The following is a 17,436-nucleotide window of genomic DNA, read 5'->3' on the forward strand; positions in this document are numbered from 1 at the left end:
TACTCCCCCACTGACACCCCCTCCCTGAATGACAAAACATCTATTGTCCCATGCCCAAGTGAAGAAGAGACCCTCTTTTCCCCTCTTGACAAAAGCCGTCTGAAGCCAAGATGGGGACTGCCAGCCGAGATGCCTGGGACCCGGCAGGGGTGCCCCCTCTCCCCCTTCCACTTTTCTCCTGCGTTCTGGTTCATCCATCCCTTGGTCTCACTCTCTTTTTTACTTTTAATACTCCCCTCCTGTGGGGGTCACTCACTCAGCTCGCCCCCACCCTTTTCATAGTGGCGAACTCTCAGCCTCACATAAAGACATCAAGTGACAGCAGTGAGAGAAAACAGCCAGATTTGGCAGAAAGAGATATTCGACATGGCTGTCAGTGGCCATTCTACATGCCTTTTGTTCCCTAGGGTGTAGTTGAAATAGATAAATAAACAGTCATAGGCTGAAAAGCGGGGATCAGAAGCTTGTTGCATTTATTCATATTGAACGGAGAAGAAAAAGAGGCAAAAACCTGCTGCTGCCAATTAAGAAGAATGAGACAAAACTCAATTCACGGTGTTTAGATTTGTTTTCATGGCTGAGGCTAAAACTAAGCTATTCAGTGGCTTTCTGTGGTTTGCTCTAAAGATGGCAGTAGGTCTTTAGCATTGTGGGTGTCTCCATGTGGCAGAGAAGATATGGGAAGTTGTCTCTGGACTCATCAGTTAAGAAGCACTCTCTCCAAGGTTACTCGCAAGGCTTCATTTACTGTGAATGCACAGCCCTTTTCCCAGCACCTCAAACTCACCCCCAACAACGGGGAGTACCGCCCATAACTGTGCACGGGCCAGACTCCGGCCACATTCACAGGACTGTCAGCTTATAAAGAACAAAGTCACACCACTTTGACTTGTCAGATACTTTGAAGATGATGCTTGCCGGGACATTTAGAATTGCAAAGATGTGCTATTTATAAGTTTTTTGAAAGATTACGTTTTCGAAGCTAATTTTAGTAAATGAAATATATATATACATTTGCTTCTTTTGTATACATACATTGCAGCTGTGCAGTAACAAATTTTATAACATTTATTGCAAGTCGCCATTTTCTTAAGGAAACTTTATTTTGTAGTGTTACTCATTACTGAAGGTTTAAGAAAGTAGTATTCATAATTATTGCATCAAGAAATGCTACATTGTTTAAGAATATTTTGTCTCACTTTTCAGTGCTTACTGGCGGGCCTCAAACATTAACTTTATGCAAATGTTTTCATTTTGCCGAAACTACTCAAGCAGGAAAGAACATTTACCAACAAGGTCCTGTGATGAATTAGTCAATTAGTGTTAGTGGCATTTTTTGTTTCATATTTTATTCTGAATTATGCAGATGGAGGCACTGTAATTAATGCCTTTTTTCCCCCTTTTTTTGGTTGGGTCATTATGCATGGAAATTTATTTGCCTTTAATTCAGAGCTTTGAGTGTTTGCTCATTACAAGTGTCAAGGGTTTCAGGATGGGAATACATCTCCACAAAGGGTTCTTGATAAACATTGTTTACTGCATTCCAGTATCCATTTTCACTAAATATGTTTTGTTCTTTGTAATTTCCCTCAACAGCGTGATGATCAGAGTAAATTCATATCAAATACCATTGAATAAAAATATTGAAAAAAAGAAACATAATCTGATTTTCCGCTCCCAGGCAGGCCGCATTCCTTCACAGCTCTTCTCTCCCCCTGCAAAACATTTAGATTTCCAATTAGCCCCCAAGAAGAATGGCTAATTTACCACAGCAAGCAGGCGCCTGATGTCTCAATCTGCCGGGTGTCAGCACTGTGAAAAGGAGTATTCTCATGTAGCCACTCACACACTTATAGAGAGACACACAAGCCCATAAAAGAAAGCCTGCTGTACTGAGTGTGAGGGGTGAGAAGAGATCACATCCAGCATGGGGAGTAAAAGAAAAAGTTAAGACATTTTTTAATACAATTTCATACAAAACAAATAAGAAAAGAACTTTTAAAATGTGTTGAGTGTGGTCTTATTGAGGCATTAGAGCAGCAGGACAGGCAGCAGTTCAGCAGTAGCCCCAGATTGACTCGTCCGTGAGTGTACAGCCAGCCAGCTCCTCTGTACAACACCCACATTGTCCGCTGTTCCAAGAAGCCAGAGCAGTGCTCCACTCATCAGGGTGCTGCCTGAGACGAACACATTATAGATACATGTTAGCCTTGGCCAGACCTTCTGTATACTGTGTGGAGCACTCAGCGGAAATGACACAGAGGCAGGAGGGAGGAGATGAGAAATGAAACGCACATGGAAGTTATTGAAAGCTACAGAATGGGTAAGCCTATCTGACAACTTAGCAGAAGAAAGTCTTAAAAAGTCTCATAAAGGGAGCCTTCCACTCTATCACTCTTACATCTGTGGAATTGAAAATGCTGTGAAACAAGATATACTGTATCTAGACAGTGGGTGAGAATGAGGTATGAGATAAAGGGAGAGAGATGCTATTTTTCATGAAAAGATGTTTAGAATCCATTGGCTTCACGAGCCAGTGGTTTTGGCTGTCAGAGTTGGCTCACTAGATCTTCCATCTTTCTCTTTGTGCCTTATGAGACCTCTTGCTTCTCCTGATGGGAAACCTCAAATCTTAAGCTCTATCATGCTGTGTAATGGTCACTAGCAAGTGGCCAAGCTACCTCCCTTGGCCCTGATAGGGAGAGAGAAAGAGAGATTCCTGTCTGGCTCCCAAAACCCAAACAACATTAGTGGCACCGTCCTATTTCTCCCGTGCTCCCTTTTCCCAGCCTGTGTTAAACACACACAGTTCCCCACAAAATGTTGTTGTTTCAGCTTCTATCTCTCCACTGTCATTAACCAGAGGCTGGCTGACTGACACTCCCCTCTCTGTCTATGTGTCTGCAGCCAGTCCCTCATTCACTTAAGGCCAATCAGTGGCCACAGCCTTTATCTTGCCCAGGGCAGCCCTGTGATAACACTGTTAACAACAGCAATGTGTGGCGTGAGGGAGCCACAGGAGCTGCCACTGTCAGGGTGAGTAAGTGAGGTCAAGGGCTTTTAACATCTGGTGACGTTGCACCGAATCTGCTCCAGCTCTTCTTTATGCTCCCCATACTCCCATGCAGGACTTGGATTTGGCTGTTCAATATGAAGATGTGATTATTATTCCTGGGTTTTCTTTCATCAGCCTACATGAGTCTCCTGTTTTTTCTCTTCATCATCTGTGATGTGAAACATCAGATTTGCACACAGTCAGAGGGAGTGTGTCCTGCTCATAGTTATAAAATCCCAGTGCACCACAGAGCGTCTCTACTGCCAAGATGTTGACACTCATCACCGGAGCAGAGCGCTTTGGAGCAGCCATCAGACTGCAGTTGTGCCGTCCTGCTGAGCTGTCCAGTGTCACACTGCCCTCCGCTTCTATTACCCATCTCCGCTTCCATCACAGTTAGTTTGGTGGTTTGTGGTCTGTTTGACCTGCTATGCTGTTGTACCTGCATTGCTCTGTGTACAAAAGAGTGTATTGATTCAACTGACAAAATGCAAGTCGACTCTGGATCTTCTCTCCTGATCACTTGAATCATGGACTTTTAGGGGGCAACCCTATGAATGCCACCAGCCAAAGTTGCTAGTAAGATTTACTGTGTTATATGCCATGGGCGAATTCTACCCACATTTAGCGGGTGCTAAAGTTCCATGCAGTGTGTCTCTTCTTTCTTTCTGTCATCTTTTTAGTTTTCTAACCCCTTGCCCTGTTCTCTGCTCTCCACTGTTAACAGTGTGGGGAAAAAGGAAAAAAAGCAAACCCTGACGAAGCTCAACAGGACTGAACGGGCCTTCTCTCCCCACGTGCCTCAGGGAAAACACTTGTGTTATTTTAGAAATCACACTGTTAAAGATTAATGTGGGCCTGGAGAAGTGTGTCATCGTTCCTTAACGACAGGGCTGAGAAGCTGAATAAAGCCGGCACTGTGTTCTGTCCCACAGCCCAAGGACAGATAAGTTTCCTCTCACCATGCTCACCCCTCACCCTCCCTCCTCCTTTGTCCAATAACTTTCTCCGTAAGTCATCTATTACAACTGCAGGGGCCAAAATGAGAAGAAATTTAATGAGTGAACTGCTCCAAAATCAGTTTCTTCCCTGCTCCTAGTTTGTTTGGTCATTTTATTCTTTTTCGTTATTGAAATAGACTCAGGCGTGGGAGAAGAATAGCTTACGTTCTGGCTTCGCAACAGATATAAAAACAACAAAAAAGGGTCAATAGGGTGTTCACAAACATTTTCCATCCTGATTGCTCTAGTTAGATGACTAATGGAAAGTCCCGGCTGCAAGTTGTGACCATGCAACTCCACCAATAAAGTCATCTGTCATCATCCAGTAGACTGGCCAGGCAGACAGACAGCTATAAACCAGGGTTCAGAGGCCACGGCAGAGCATCCGATCTGTACATGTCATACCTTGGTTATTCTAACAGCCAGGATGATGATGATAGCGCTACATTTAAAAAAATAAAACTGCTATCACTGACATCAATGAAGATAACAATGATAAGAGTTTTTAACAGTTGATGATGCAGGTGTTAAAGACCTGTAAGGTTTGATGAGTTTCAAGTCTGAGGTGTGCAAATGAGACTTAGTATCCCTTGCTGAAGGCTTTTGCTGATAACGGAAGCGCACGATAAGCCGGGGAACATCAATCTTAGTGACAGAGATAGTCTCTGCTTCACACTAATAGGGTTGTAAAGGGCCTTCACGTTATATGGCCCAGCTAATAAACTCATTTGTGATGAGCCCGAAGGTCAACTGAATGGATATTCACATTCACCTGCATATTAGAGGTGGGTTTTTTCTTATTAAAAAGTACAGAATATTGGGCTGACATACCTGTGATGGAGTGCTCAAAATTGTGATCTTTGGTGCTGATGTAACAGTTCTTAATTTATATATCATAAGAGAGATTGAACTTTGGAATGACATGATCTGTCAGATATTAAAATTCTACTTGGCAGCGCCTTGCACCACAAAGTCCACTGTTATGTCTTATACACGGCTTTTCCATTCACTGCCCCAGGATAGCCAGCAGCATCATATCATCGCTTTTGCAACATCATTACCAGACAGCCTTTTGAAGTCTGAGACCATCCCTGAAATTATCAAAGTCAGTAACACTTCAACTCATCTTGGGTTTGGATGGCACAAACATCAGACAATGGCCTTTGTACAAGGGAGTGGGACTGCTGCATTATCTCCACTCAATTATATCTTCTTCGAAGAGACCTCAAGGCCAAACCATAAAGACTGACGACAGAGGCTTCAAAGATGTAACAGTGCATTGTCAAGCGATGGTTAGCCTCACAACCTGTTTTTTCCACCCATTGCTGGTTTCATCCCAGACACACACTTGTCTTTCAAGAAAGTTGAGTAAACAGGATAGTAGTGAATCATGCGATTACAATGTTCTCGGACATTGTAGCCATCTAATCAATTTCATTAGCTGCATAAATCATGACAGCTTGACATTTATTGGGGAGGTGATGGGTTGATCCCGTGGACTTGGAGACAGCTCTCGTGGTGATAAATGTTGCTATCTCTTGAGAGCAAGGATAAATAGAGTGTGTGTACAGAAAGACTGAGGGAGGGTTGGAAAGAAAAACAACTGGACACAGAGCATGAGAGCCCCAAAGAGGTTGCTGTGTAAGCAACAAATGTTGAGCGACTCAATGAGCGTAGAATGGTGGATGATTCATTTACCCAATGGGCTCGATCTATCATTTTGCAACATTACCTCGGTGTTTCGAATGGTTGCTGCTCTTTGAATTAGTGTATCTTTCAGTACTTTAGAGTGTATTAATTTGTAGTCACAGTTTTTTCCATGTGGATTGTCGAGTGTGGCGAGTTCTTTGTTTTAACAAAACCTGTCAGCAGTCAATCCAAGGACACTTCCAATTCCAGTGCCTAAGACTGTGGAAGCTTTTATGTCATTATTTGGAATGTATGTAATTGTTCATGTACTTAATGACTAGTGGAAGAACAGAATTTGTAAACAACCAGTCATCATGATTTAGAGGCCATTATATGCATTTGGCAATCAACTTTGTATTTTTCTTTCCCTTAGCATAAACCCTATGCAAAATGTGTTCCTCTCTGGCTACCATAGTGAAAGAAACCATTTGTAGCCAGTATCTTCAGACAGTATCTTTTGGCAGTAGCAGCTGCCTTAACTGCTCTGGCCTTTATATGTTTCCACCGTGTAAATAATCTGATTGGCCACCAAAAGAAATCACAAGGATAAACAGTGCACTAGTTACAGTCCATTTGTTATACACAAACGCTATTTGTGTTTTATCTCCACATCATACTTGAAATAATACACATGCAAATAGCAGCCATTAGAACTATTAAGTTGCTGTTATTATTGTTGGTATTTATATCGTGTACGTGCTTCAGTCAGTGGTAATTGTGTTTGTATTCAACCTTAAAGTCGTTTGATTTTTTGACTTGGCTTGTTGATGGCACTGTAGAATGTCAAGTCAATCATATAATGCACAAACACACTCTTTTCTTAAAGTGGATCAGTTTCAGTAAAGGCAAGTACCATGTCTGAGTTATTTTAGTTTATTATACTCATGTTTGTTGTGGTTATTAAAAAAGAGTGTTCGAAAAAGAGTGTGTTCAGGTGTTTTGGTCCACGGACTACCTAGCTAACAAAGAGTGTCTTATGAATACTAGGATCTGTTTACTCTTTCCTCAGCACACGCCACACCGTTCACCTCTGTCCTACCGATGACCTAACATCTAAGCTCTACGTCTTCCCTGTAAACACAGAGGCCATGCCAATACAAAAAGACCATTGAGCGAGTGAAGACAGGCTAAAGAACTAAGTGGATACTTCAAGTGTACAGAAAACAGAGGACCTGTGGGGTGTGTTTGATAATTGATCTATAGTACTGAACTGTTACTACTGTAATTATGTAATGGTTCTAAAATGTGTATAATTTGTCTCTGTTTGGTGCATCAGATCAAAGTCATATATCCAAAGTACCCTGCTGCACACAAACAAAAACACACTCATACCCATGAGCAGGAAATCCACGGTCAGGCCGTGTTTATTTATCTGCTGGAGAAATCTCATCAGCAAGTCACTCGCCGTGGCTTTGGCCTTCTTAAGCATCATCATCATCATCATCGTGTGTAGGGCTTGACCTTGGTATAAACCCTCGGAGCCCTGAAGAATGCCCTTGCTTGTCCCAGACACCATATATACATGCACTTAGCCTCCAAGTCACTAGAGACTTTTCACTTCTATGTTTGGGCCCGCACCCAAGCTCCTTTTATATGTGTGTGAGTGTATGTGTGTGTGGTCCAAAAATGCAGAAAAGCCACAGGATGGATTTGCAGGGAGATGTTAGATATAAAATAAATGCACTCTGTCAAGCAAAAACTAGCTTTCTGTCTTTTCGTTTCTACTTGCTTCCCTCCATCTGCGTCTAACTTCTGTCCACGTTCACTCTTTCTGCTTGAGCCAGCTTGTCCTTCCTGTACATATATTGGATTTGAGGAAAGGGAGAGAGAGGAGAAATCAAAAGCTACCAAAACCCCTCTGTTTATGTTGAAATATGCAAACGGTGTAAATATTTAGCCGGACCCTGATAAACGATATGCAATTTACTCGCCAGTTATCCGTCGTCACGTGACAATATCTCAGTGGCTGCTGTCCAGAAAAGCCCCTGACGTGATGAGAGATCCCCCTCTCTGTGTTTCCGTGTCCTTTTCTACCTAACTAAAGGAATTCCTGGTTTGAATTATGGATTCATATTGGCACTAGACAGAGGGGCAGACAGTGTGGTCTGGTGTATGTTTCTAAATACACAAATTCAGTTTGCAAGAGGAAATGGAGATATGAAACATATGACACTGTAGAGCTGAAAAGCCAATACCAGATTTATGTAGTGCATAAATGTAAACATTCATATATGCATAGGCTGCGTAGGCATCTTGTTCAGCTGAGGTATGTTAAATGAAAAGTATCCATGGCATGACCTTTGATTTGATCTATATGCCCTCAAGTCCAGACCCTAAATCTTATTCCCATAACCCCCGCTTGCTAAGAGGCAATATGTGTCATAGAAAGAAAAGGAGATCATTAGAAATAAGGCAATATTATTTTTCTTCCTGCTGCCACATATCGATAAACTGCAACCTTTATCAAAATGAAGAGACAGGACGTGATATATCATTATCTGAAAGGCATGCCACAGCAGCTACCGATGCTGTGTAGGCAATCCTCTTAGGCCAAAAGGTAGGGTTATTTATTGGGCCTCAACCCTGTGGCTGTCAAAACATCTGCTAGCAGATGATCTATCGGCACACCCCTATTCACTTATGATTATTACTGATCATCTGCCCAAATGACTTATCAATAAAGCGGAGGCCAAGCAGTTAATTTATCTGTATGGTTCTGTCGATATCAAGTTCAGAGTCAACGGCCTTAAAAGGATAAGAGGCCATGGACGTCGGGTGATGGATGGTAGTACAAGGCTCCATGAAAATATGACCCTTTTAATAAATTTGCAGAATCCTGCTCTCTTCCTCCTCCCTCCACCTCCTTTTGCACCTCCTCTCACTCTCTTTTGTGAGTGAGCCTCTTTCCCAAGCTTTGTTTGCAAACCTCACCTTGTAACATCACTTTCTTACAGAGAAGTGACTTCAAACGCAGCAACTGTCAGACTTAATGAATACAAATATTTGAATTGTTGTCACTTGTGCCAACTGTATGAGTGGCACCTAGACCACACATGTCTATGCAAGACCTATGAATCATACAGGACATTGAAATGATGAGACAAGCCTGTCCGGCGTCAATGTAAACCCTGCCAGGATATTTCACTATGGCATTTTCTTCATAAATCACACAAAGACTCTGAGGACATTCGGGGTCAATGCTCGTTCTGTAAATATCAGCCGTTTGTGTTTGACAAGTGGCCGTGACTTTCCAGAGTCTCACAATAGTTCTGAGTGTTTGCCTTCCAAATCTAACCTTTGTGCACTAAGCTCTATCTCACCAACAGTTCTCAGTTCCGTCACAGGCCGCACCCTGCATAGACCCATCTGGATGTAGGGTTGGGTAACAGTGTTAGCTTTAGCGCGGTGTGATAAGTGCCAAGCTAATCTGATCTCTCCTCTTTCTCTCAAACAATGGCATCTCATGCATTCCTTTAGCGTCAATTTATTTTACTTTTACTAATGAACTGTATAATTTTCTCACATTAAGCTTCACAGCAAAGTGAAAATGGAGATAAGAATCCAAGAGGTGATTATATTCATAATTACCTTCACTATCAACTAAGACAAGAGAAAGAGAGGGAGCAAGAGAGAGAAAGTTTCCTATCAGCACTCCCCTTGATGTTTGCCTTGGCCGAAACACCTCGAGTCATATGCTTATTAAAGTCATCATAAATATATCTGATGGACGCCCAGCTTCCTGGTATTTAGCAGCACAAATTTCTACCCTGTTTCCTCCACTCCAGTCTTCCCACCTCCCTACTTAAGCTCTGTTAGCAACCTCATTGTTAAGGCATGTTTTTAAGAAATGATAGCTCTGGTCTTGTTTTGGGTCAGCTGTCAAGGCTCCTATCTCTGGGAAGTCCCAAAATAGCCCCATTTTACACCCTTTTAAACGACAAGCCAAAGAAAGGACATAGAACTACGACCAGGCACCATCTGACTTAATGCTAAAAAGCCGACTGAATCAGAAGTATATCCTTAGTCAAACAATCTGGCAGGAACATGTAAAATGTTTGTTATCATGGAGTTCAAATGATAGCGAGATACTTCAGAGAAAAACACTAGAGACTCGATATTTTTTTTTCCTTTTTTGGGGCAGTTGTGTTTCATTGATTGTAAAAGTGTTCCGATCTGATTTGCCAGTATCTGAGAGTCAAAGGAGTCAGATCCATTTGTTGAGATCATGTTTGACATGATAGTTAGCTCCTATTTTAAAGGCTCCAACAATGAAAAACAGAGCATCCCCTCTCAATTTTCTTCTTTTTCCTTCTTGCTCTCTGACACAAATACACTTTCTCTGCAGTTTATTATTCAACACGACCGTGAAGTGAAAGTCCGCTTCCTCTCCCATCCGTATGTCAAAAAGATCAATAACCCATCCAGGGCATTGCCACCACAGTGAAATCCTGTCAACGTGCCAAGAGGCTGCAAAAGTTCCCAATAAATGCGTAGCAAAACTTTCAATTTGTGGCTTTCTTGGTGTGGCTCTTGCAGCCAATGGGTTGTCAGTCAGGGCCCTGGTTCAAAAAGCCCTGAGGTTTGTTTGCTGCTGGTTCTTTTTGGAAACTTGTGGCTTTGTGACATCCGCAGCCATCCATTGGGCCATGTTGCTGTATTGCCTCATATTATCCAGAGTTGAGGAGAATTGTTTTTGGCAACAGAATGCTAACATTTTCCTACGGCGCAAACCTCCAAGTGGGGCCCTCTTCTTCTCCTCGCGCCTAAGGATGATGATGATGAGCAAGCTTTGTAAGATCCTACTCTAGTTGTTATGGCTACTTACTCAGCCTTCTCACTGGTGATTTCTATGACTAGAAGATTACTTTATGGGTCATTCTCTTAAAGTTTGACTTAAGCGATACATGCAAAAACCACCATATGCTTTGTGGTCCATATATAGAAAAATCTCTTGGGGCATTTCTGCTGTTTTTTCACATTAAATGAGTTCTGGAAATAAACTGAGCGGGATTTCACTCCGTCATGTGTTTTAGGCTGTGACAGGTCTTGTAAAAACAATGAGGCAGTCCACTGACTGAGTGTCTCACCCCACGTCGTGTTTTCTTTTGTCCGCTTGGTCATCATGGCATGTCAATACGAATGGTGCTAAAGTGGTGTTGAAAAACTCCTGACTCTGTCCAATAACAAAAGCTGTGCTATGAAACACTAATAAAGTGGGGGTTTTCCCTACCGCCTAGTGTGAAAGTACACACCACAGACATGGTGAGAGACACATACACACACATTCTCACATACACAAACACACACATTTACGCATACCCCTAATGAGGGTCTGGACAGCTCTCGGTGGAAGGATTCTGCAGGTGGCTGCACTTTCATCAAGCCACGACTGGATTTGTTTATGTTTGAGGTCATATGGGCCAGAGAGAGAAGTTTGTGTGCCCAGACACACACTTACACACACTTTCTAATTACCCTTGCTTCAGTGTTTTCTCTTTTTCATAAGACATATTGACATGTCAGCATTCAGCAGGCTAGATACAGAACAAATGGACAATTTTACCTCTCTCTGTGCAGTGGAAAATCTATCCCTCTCAACATAGCCCAGTCTCTATTTGGACCTGTCTCACCGACCCAGAGTAAAAGTCACTTTGAGATGACGGTGACACGTGCAATAAATCATAGCACCGCCAGTCAGTGGGCAATCACATTTTCCTTCCCTAATTAATAGCTTATTTATTTGCTTGGTGGAGTCCTGCTGCAAGGCTAGGCTATTCTGTGTGTGTTTCTGTCTGTGTGTGTTTGTCTGGTATGTGTGTCAGTGTATATATGAGAGTGTGTGTGCATATACAGTATGCCAGTATTGAAAGAGCATCCCCACCTGCCTTTGTGTTACAGTTTTATTTTTTTTTCACCATTGCACAAGCCTTTGCTTTTCATCACTGGAAACCCTGTGAACCACCTGTTGTTCTTTTTTTAACAAACAACAACAATAATAAACAACCTCATTGGGTAACTTTTCAACAAACAATTTGGATCAGAATTGCATAGAATTCAAAGACAGGAAGTTTTATAATTAGCGTTTTCCTGGAAGTCAGCTCTGTGTTTCTGGGCCCAAGACTGAGGTTTGGACGATAGAAAGACCACACCATACCGACCCCCCACATGAATCTGAAAGACATTAAGGCATCAGTAAAACCACTCATGTCTGCTTGCATGTCTTCTACAGTTTTGGGTTACTCTTGCACAATTTGATACACACACATATTTACACTTGGCATGTAGCTGAACAGAGCAGGGGGAAAGTCCAGAAATTGTCCTATAGTTGTTGAACGCCTGGTAGCATTTTAGATGGCCCAGCCAAGCTGTTGGTTTTGTAAACTGTTGCAGCTGTTCTAGTGCATTACAAGAAAGGGGAAGTCCTCCCCCCATCCCCACCCCTCTCTCTCTCTGTCTCTTACGCACTCTATCGCCATGTTTATAGTTTACCAACACATTTTGTTACGTACAGAGCAGACATATTGACCCTAATTTATTGTACTTTCTACTAAAAAATCCTGAAACCCCTTCTTGTTTACCCAGCTCTCGTGTTGCATTGAAGGGTTATACTACGTATTCCACAAAATAAATAAAAAAACAAGAGAAATAAATGGCTATGTTTGTTTGTTTTTAGACAAAATGTCCATTTTGTAATCTGTCTCCTTTGCTTGTTCAAACCTGCACCTAACCACTTCTCTCATACACACCTTCACAAGATGCTGTATAGTGGCCAGAGTGCATCTGCATCGCATTTTGATGAAACTTTCAGTACTGCACTTCACCACTCTTCTGCACATTTTTAAAAATAGGATTGCTACAGGTACGAGTCAAAACGATGTGACAAATTGGATTGGCCGTGAGGGAGACTGCATCTCTTGTGGGGTATGACATGTTTACTGTTGCGTTCTTTGAAACTGATTCAGGAACAGGATGCTTCTGTAAAGGTTTAGATGATGTTTAAGTAGGCTGAGAACACTGTTGTTAAGTATCTGTGTTGTAATTGCTCCCATTTGTTGAGGCTGAGAAACAGATCCTATGACAGCTTGATGTAGGAAACCACTGCATATGGTACATCAGTGCACATCTGGTTCACTGTTTTGAAGAATTGAGAGTAAACTTCTATGTTCTACTATGTTTTCACATACTGTTTTACTGAGGAATACATAGACTTATGGACATCTTTATCTTGAGTAACATTTGAGTGCACACATCCACAAGCTCATACACACAATTCATAATGACTTCCTGTAAACTGAGGCCTTACATACAAAGGTGCATAAAAGAAGTTGCTGTATGCCAGATCTGAAAAGAATAGCTCCACAGTTTCCACAGCAGATGAATGTCTCCTTCCCTATCACGTTGGGCCACACTGGTTTTGGAAATATAAACTTTAATATGTCAGCTCAAATATAAAGGCAGCCAGTCTTGTCACAACACCCAAACAACACTCCTACTGTTTAAAGTGCAGATGGAGAGGATAGGGAGCAGGAAAAGGGAGGCTCAGATATGCCGTGTGTCTGTGCTTGAGGAAGTTTTATAGGCCTAATTTCACTTAAACTCAGTAACATACCATGCTGATCCCCCACACCCCACCTAAAATGGCTCTGAAAACAGTCTGCATCTCTTCTTTGATCCTCAGTTGCCATCAATGGGCTTCAGAGAGGGAGAGAAACAGACAGACAGACGGCGAAAGACTCCGGGTTGCCATTATATGTGAAATGCCCCCTCATTGCAGCAGAGTTGCCCCATCTCTTCATCATTCCCCCATTTCCTTCATTTCCTCTGGCAGACACTGGGAGCATTCTACCACCCATCTGCCCCCAGTAAATATTGCTTGAAGGCTTAATTATACACACACACACACACACACACTCTCACAGACAGTCTCCGCGAAATTTCCTGCAACGCTGAAGCGGAGAATTAACGTCAAATCTGTGGGGCATTCATTCATCTGAGTGTGTGTGTATGTGTGTGTGTGTGTGTAGTGTTATCTTTGCTTCTGTGTGTGTTTTTGTGACCTCTCAGTCCATTATTATATCCCTTTGGTGACATTTGTAGCCCAGAGGGTCTGTGTGGTGAACTGTGAACACCCTGCGCTCATGTCATCAAGCGGTGACGGTCACAACCCATGGCCGAGGCCCTGTGAAGCGTAGGAATCAACATTCTCATTCCTGCAAATCATTTACAAATACATATCTTTTTGTTTTTGTCTTTCTTAGCAGATGATGAATGACCATGAAGAAGCCTCCCCTGACAGCTGCATCAAAAAGGTAGGATAGTGATACCCGTTCATACAATTTTTTGGAATCCTGGCTTTGTACCTCTGCCCTGCATTAAACTATCCTGCTGGGTTTACCTATACATCAAAGGCATTAAAGTCATTGTGAGGGTGAAGTAATAAATAAATAAATTTATAGCAATTACGAAAAGTAAAAATACGACTTCTATTTTACCTTTGTATGTCTGTATTTGCAAGGTAATCTTTTCTTTCAAATCTTCTGGCTCTGCTTGAGCACACATACAGTAAATATCTTCATACATGCATGCCCAGTTGCAGCTTTGTTTGACTGATAGCTCTGTGGCCATGCTAAGGCCATATAAATGTGTCTTCATTTATAAAGCCTTGCTATCTAAGCTGCCGGGGTATTTTACATCCTTAGTTGAGTTCAGAGCAAATATCCATGACATCAGATTCCAGGATGGCTTTAAATGTTTCTTATATCAACTCTGAACTGGGGAAGACTGAAGTTCTGGTTCTAAATGCCTAACTGCTAAATGAACTGCAACACTGCTGGACGTTAGAGACAATCTTTCATCTGAGAGCTGTAACAGCTAATATTTCTAATAATATTTGTGAGTGTTTTAATTAGTGTATGTGTGTGTGTGATGGTTGTTTTGAGTGAAATGATTTTCTTGTGGAAGTGTATTTTGTCCTCAGATCTCACTTGCGAAGGAAATCTTAATCTCAATGACATTTCCTGAATAAAGCTAAACTAACTAAAACATCTGATTGGCATGCACATTTTAAAATAGCTATATTAAAATAATAGAATATTTTTTATTTGTATTAAACTTGAACTTTCTACAAAAACTTCAGCAGAGTATACATGTGGTGAGTTTATTCAGTAACTTGTAAGTTTTGTTTATCAAAGATGACTAACATATACTAACACACAGTGATCTGCAATCTAGGAAACCCTCTCTTTACTCAAAAACAAAAACACTGACACACACACACACACACACACACACACAAACACTGTGACCGATACGTCCCATTGACCAGTCACTGACCACTTTATGAGGTGATAAATTTATTGAAGAGGCTGGGCAGTTTGCTTTTACGGCCAGTGTTGCCGGGTCAAGACAGGACAGCAAGAGAGTTCATGTCCATCTAATGGTCCATGAAAGAACAATGGCTGCAGTAGAGTGGACAACTCTTTCAGATTCAGAATGACTGAATCCATGCAGGCGTAGCGCCAACTCAAGTCAATGGCAGGTTAGTTGAAGCCTAAATCAATGGTTGAAAATGGGACAGCTGTAAATTATGTGGGTTTTTATGAGATTTGAGTTTTAGAGGAGCAATCTACATTTGCAGTATGGCACCAGTATTTCAAATAGGTCAAAAACTGCTATTGGCATTGTCTAGAAAAATGTGATTATTTTTCTTTTCATTTCAAAATGGATTGACTGACGTTGCTGCACAATAACCATCAGTTTAAAATGGCTTATTGAAATAAGAGTTTTAAATGGAAACATTTATTTAGAATTCTTGTGTGAACTTGGATTCATGTTGGTTGGCAAGACATTCATTATGTCAAGTGAGTTATGTGCTGCAGTTGTTAGTTTTAGTTTTTTTTTTGTTATGGATTTAGCTATCAAAGAAATTAAAACTGAGATTTGGACATTGTCTCCAAGGTTTACATGTACCTATTGTCTTATCTTACATGACAGGACGGTCAAAACAACAGGACCAGAACTAATGGTGGACTACTTTCAGTACAATATCCAGCTCTTCTTAATAAAAGCACTGTGTGAGAGTGGAGAACGTATTTGCAGAGATATCTCGTGTGCAACCTTAGCAAGACGTATTTCACTTCAAATCTCTTTTGGCATAAGTCACCATTATGACCAATTTGACCCTTAGAAAAACAAAATCACTTAAAGTTCCTAATTTGCATTTCAGGTCAAGGGTCTTCTTGCTGTACCCTCTATAAACAGCATGCAAATCACAGACTGCTTGGTTGATTTGAAATCCTACATTAGTCAATGAGCTTATTTTAAGAGTTGACCGCAGGTGGTTTGGGCTGTTCCCTGTTCCCCACATGTTCGTACAATGTGGAAAAACCTAGATGGTTTTATAAACTACCTAACCACCTTCCACAGAGGAGTGGCCTCTGCACTCCACTCTGCATGCACACACATTTATACACTCACAGGCACAAAGACACACACACACACACACACACACACACACACACACACACATACATGCACTGATAGAAGTGTAAAGTCGTAATACACACTCTAACGCTCACACAGATGACAGAACACAGACATACAGTACGCTTACCTATAGTACATAAAATCCAAACACACACACACGCCGGCCACATCTCATTATGCAGAGTGTGAGTTGCGGTGGGCCCTCATCGGGCGGTAGCAGACCACATGCCTGTTATGAATATGAATGAAATTATGCATGAGCCATTCCTTATGACATGACTCATTCATCCACATCGTGCAGTCACACACAAACACAGGGCATGGGCACACACACAAACGCACACGTGCACGTAAAACTTCTCCTGCCACCACCATGTCATTACCATTGCGATGCTTGATTAAGGCAGAATGTTAATTGAGTTGTAGCTTGTGAATAAACTAGTTTACTGTTGAAAGGTGTGTGTGTGAGTTTGTGTTATTAGTTCTTATGTGTTGTTGTGCTTTACATTACAGTGACACAGATCTGTTGTTGTGTTTATATACGTTATACATATTTTATATAGAAGAAAATATCTATATGCAACCACAGTGCGCATTATACTGTTTACTTTAGCTACTATGATCACAAAATAATTTTATGTAGGCAGGCTGACAGCTCCTGTACAAAACAGCCAGAATACATGAAGTGTATAAACATGGGAGACAAATAAAACAAAATTGAACTGAATAGTAAATAGATTGAGAAGAGCAGGATTTATGAAAAAAGCCAGAAGCTACTACTAATGTGTAAAATGGGGTTATAGTAATTATTATGGTCATTTTAAACAATAATGCTGTATATTTATCAAAACCCAGATTACAAACTGATTCACACAAGGCAGCAGATTAAAATCAACAAAATATATATTTTTTTAATGATGAAAAAGACCACACATATCCCAGTAATGTAAAATAAAGAAAAATAAAATAAAATATTTGATTTAAATAGCAAGCAGCGTTGGGCGGGCCCTCGCACTTGTAAGCGCGTCCGCGCGTGAGCCGGCCGAGTTGCACATTCTGGAGCTCTGCCGGTGCGGCTGTGAATTTCCTACGCGGTTCCGACGCCGCATGAATGTGCTATATGTCACTTCCTGTGTCCCCTATGTGGAGCTACATAGCACTTGCCGCTATGAATATAAATCGGTATTGACGTGTAGATGTCTGCGG

At 41.5% G+C, this 17,436-nt stretch overlaps 1 protein-coding gene across 7 annotated transcripts in view; it reads left to right on the forward strand.

Moving 5' to 3' along the window:
• prdm16 (PR domain containing 16) overlaps nt 1-17,436 on the forward strand; it is a 141,613-nt gene that overhangs the window by 44,882 nt on the left and 79,295 nt on the right. For 6 of the 7 annotated variants that reach the window (XM_046056039.1, XM_046056038.1, XM_046056042.1 and 3 more), the window contains exon 3: nt 14,004-14,054. In XM_046056039.1, coding sequence (XP_045911995.1) covers nt 14,004-14,054 — 51 coding nt within the window. The remainder of the gene's footprint in view (nt 1-14,003; nt 14,055-17,436) is intronic. The other variant, XM_046056040.1, reaches the window with a different exon arrangement.

The sequence above is a fragment of the Micropterus dolomieu genome, linkage group LG08 (assembly GCF_021292245.1).
Source record: "Micropterus dolomieu isolate WLL.071019.BEF.003 ecotype Adirondacks linkage group LG08, ASM2129224v1, whole genome shotgun sequence".
In the NCBI taxonomy this organism is placed as follows: Eukaryota; Metazoa; Chordata; class Actinopteri; order Centrarchiformes; family Centrarchidae; genus Micropterus; species Micropterus dolomieu.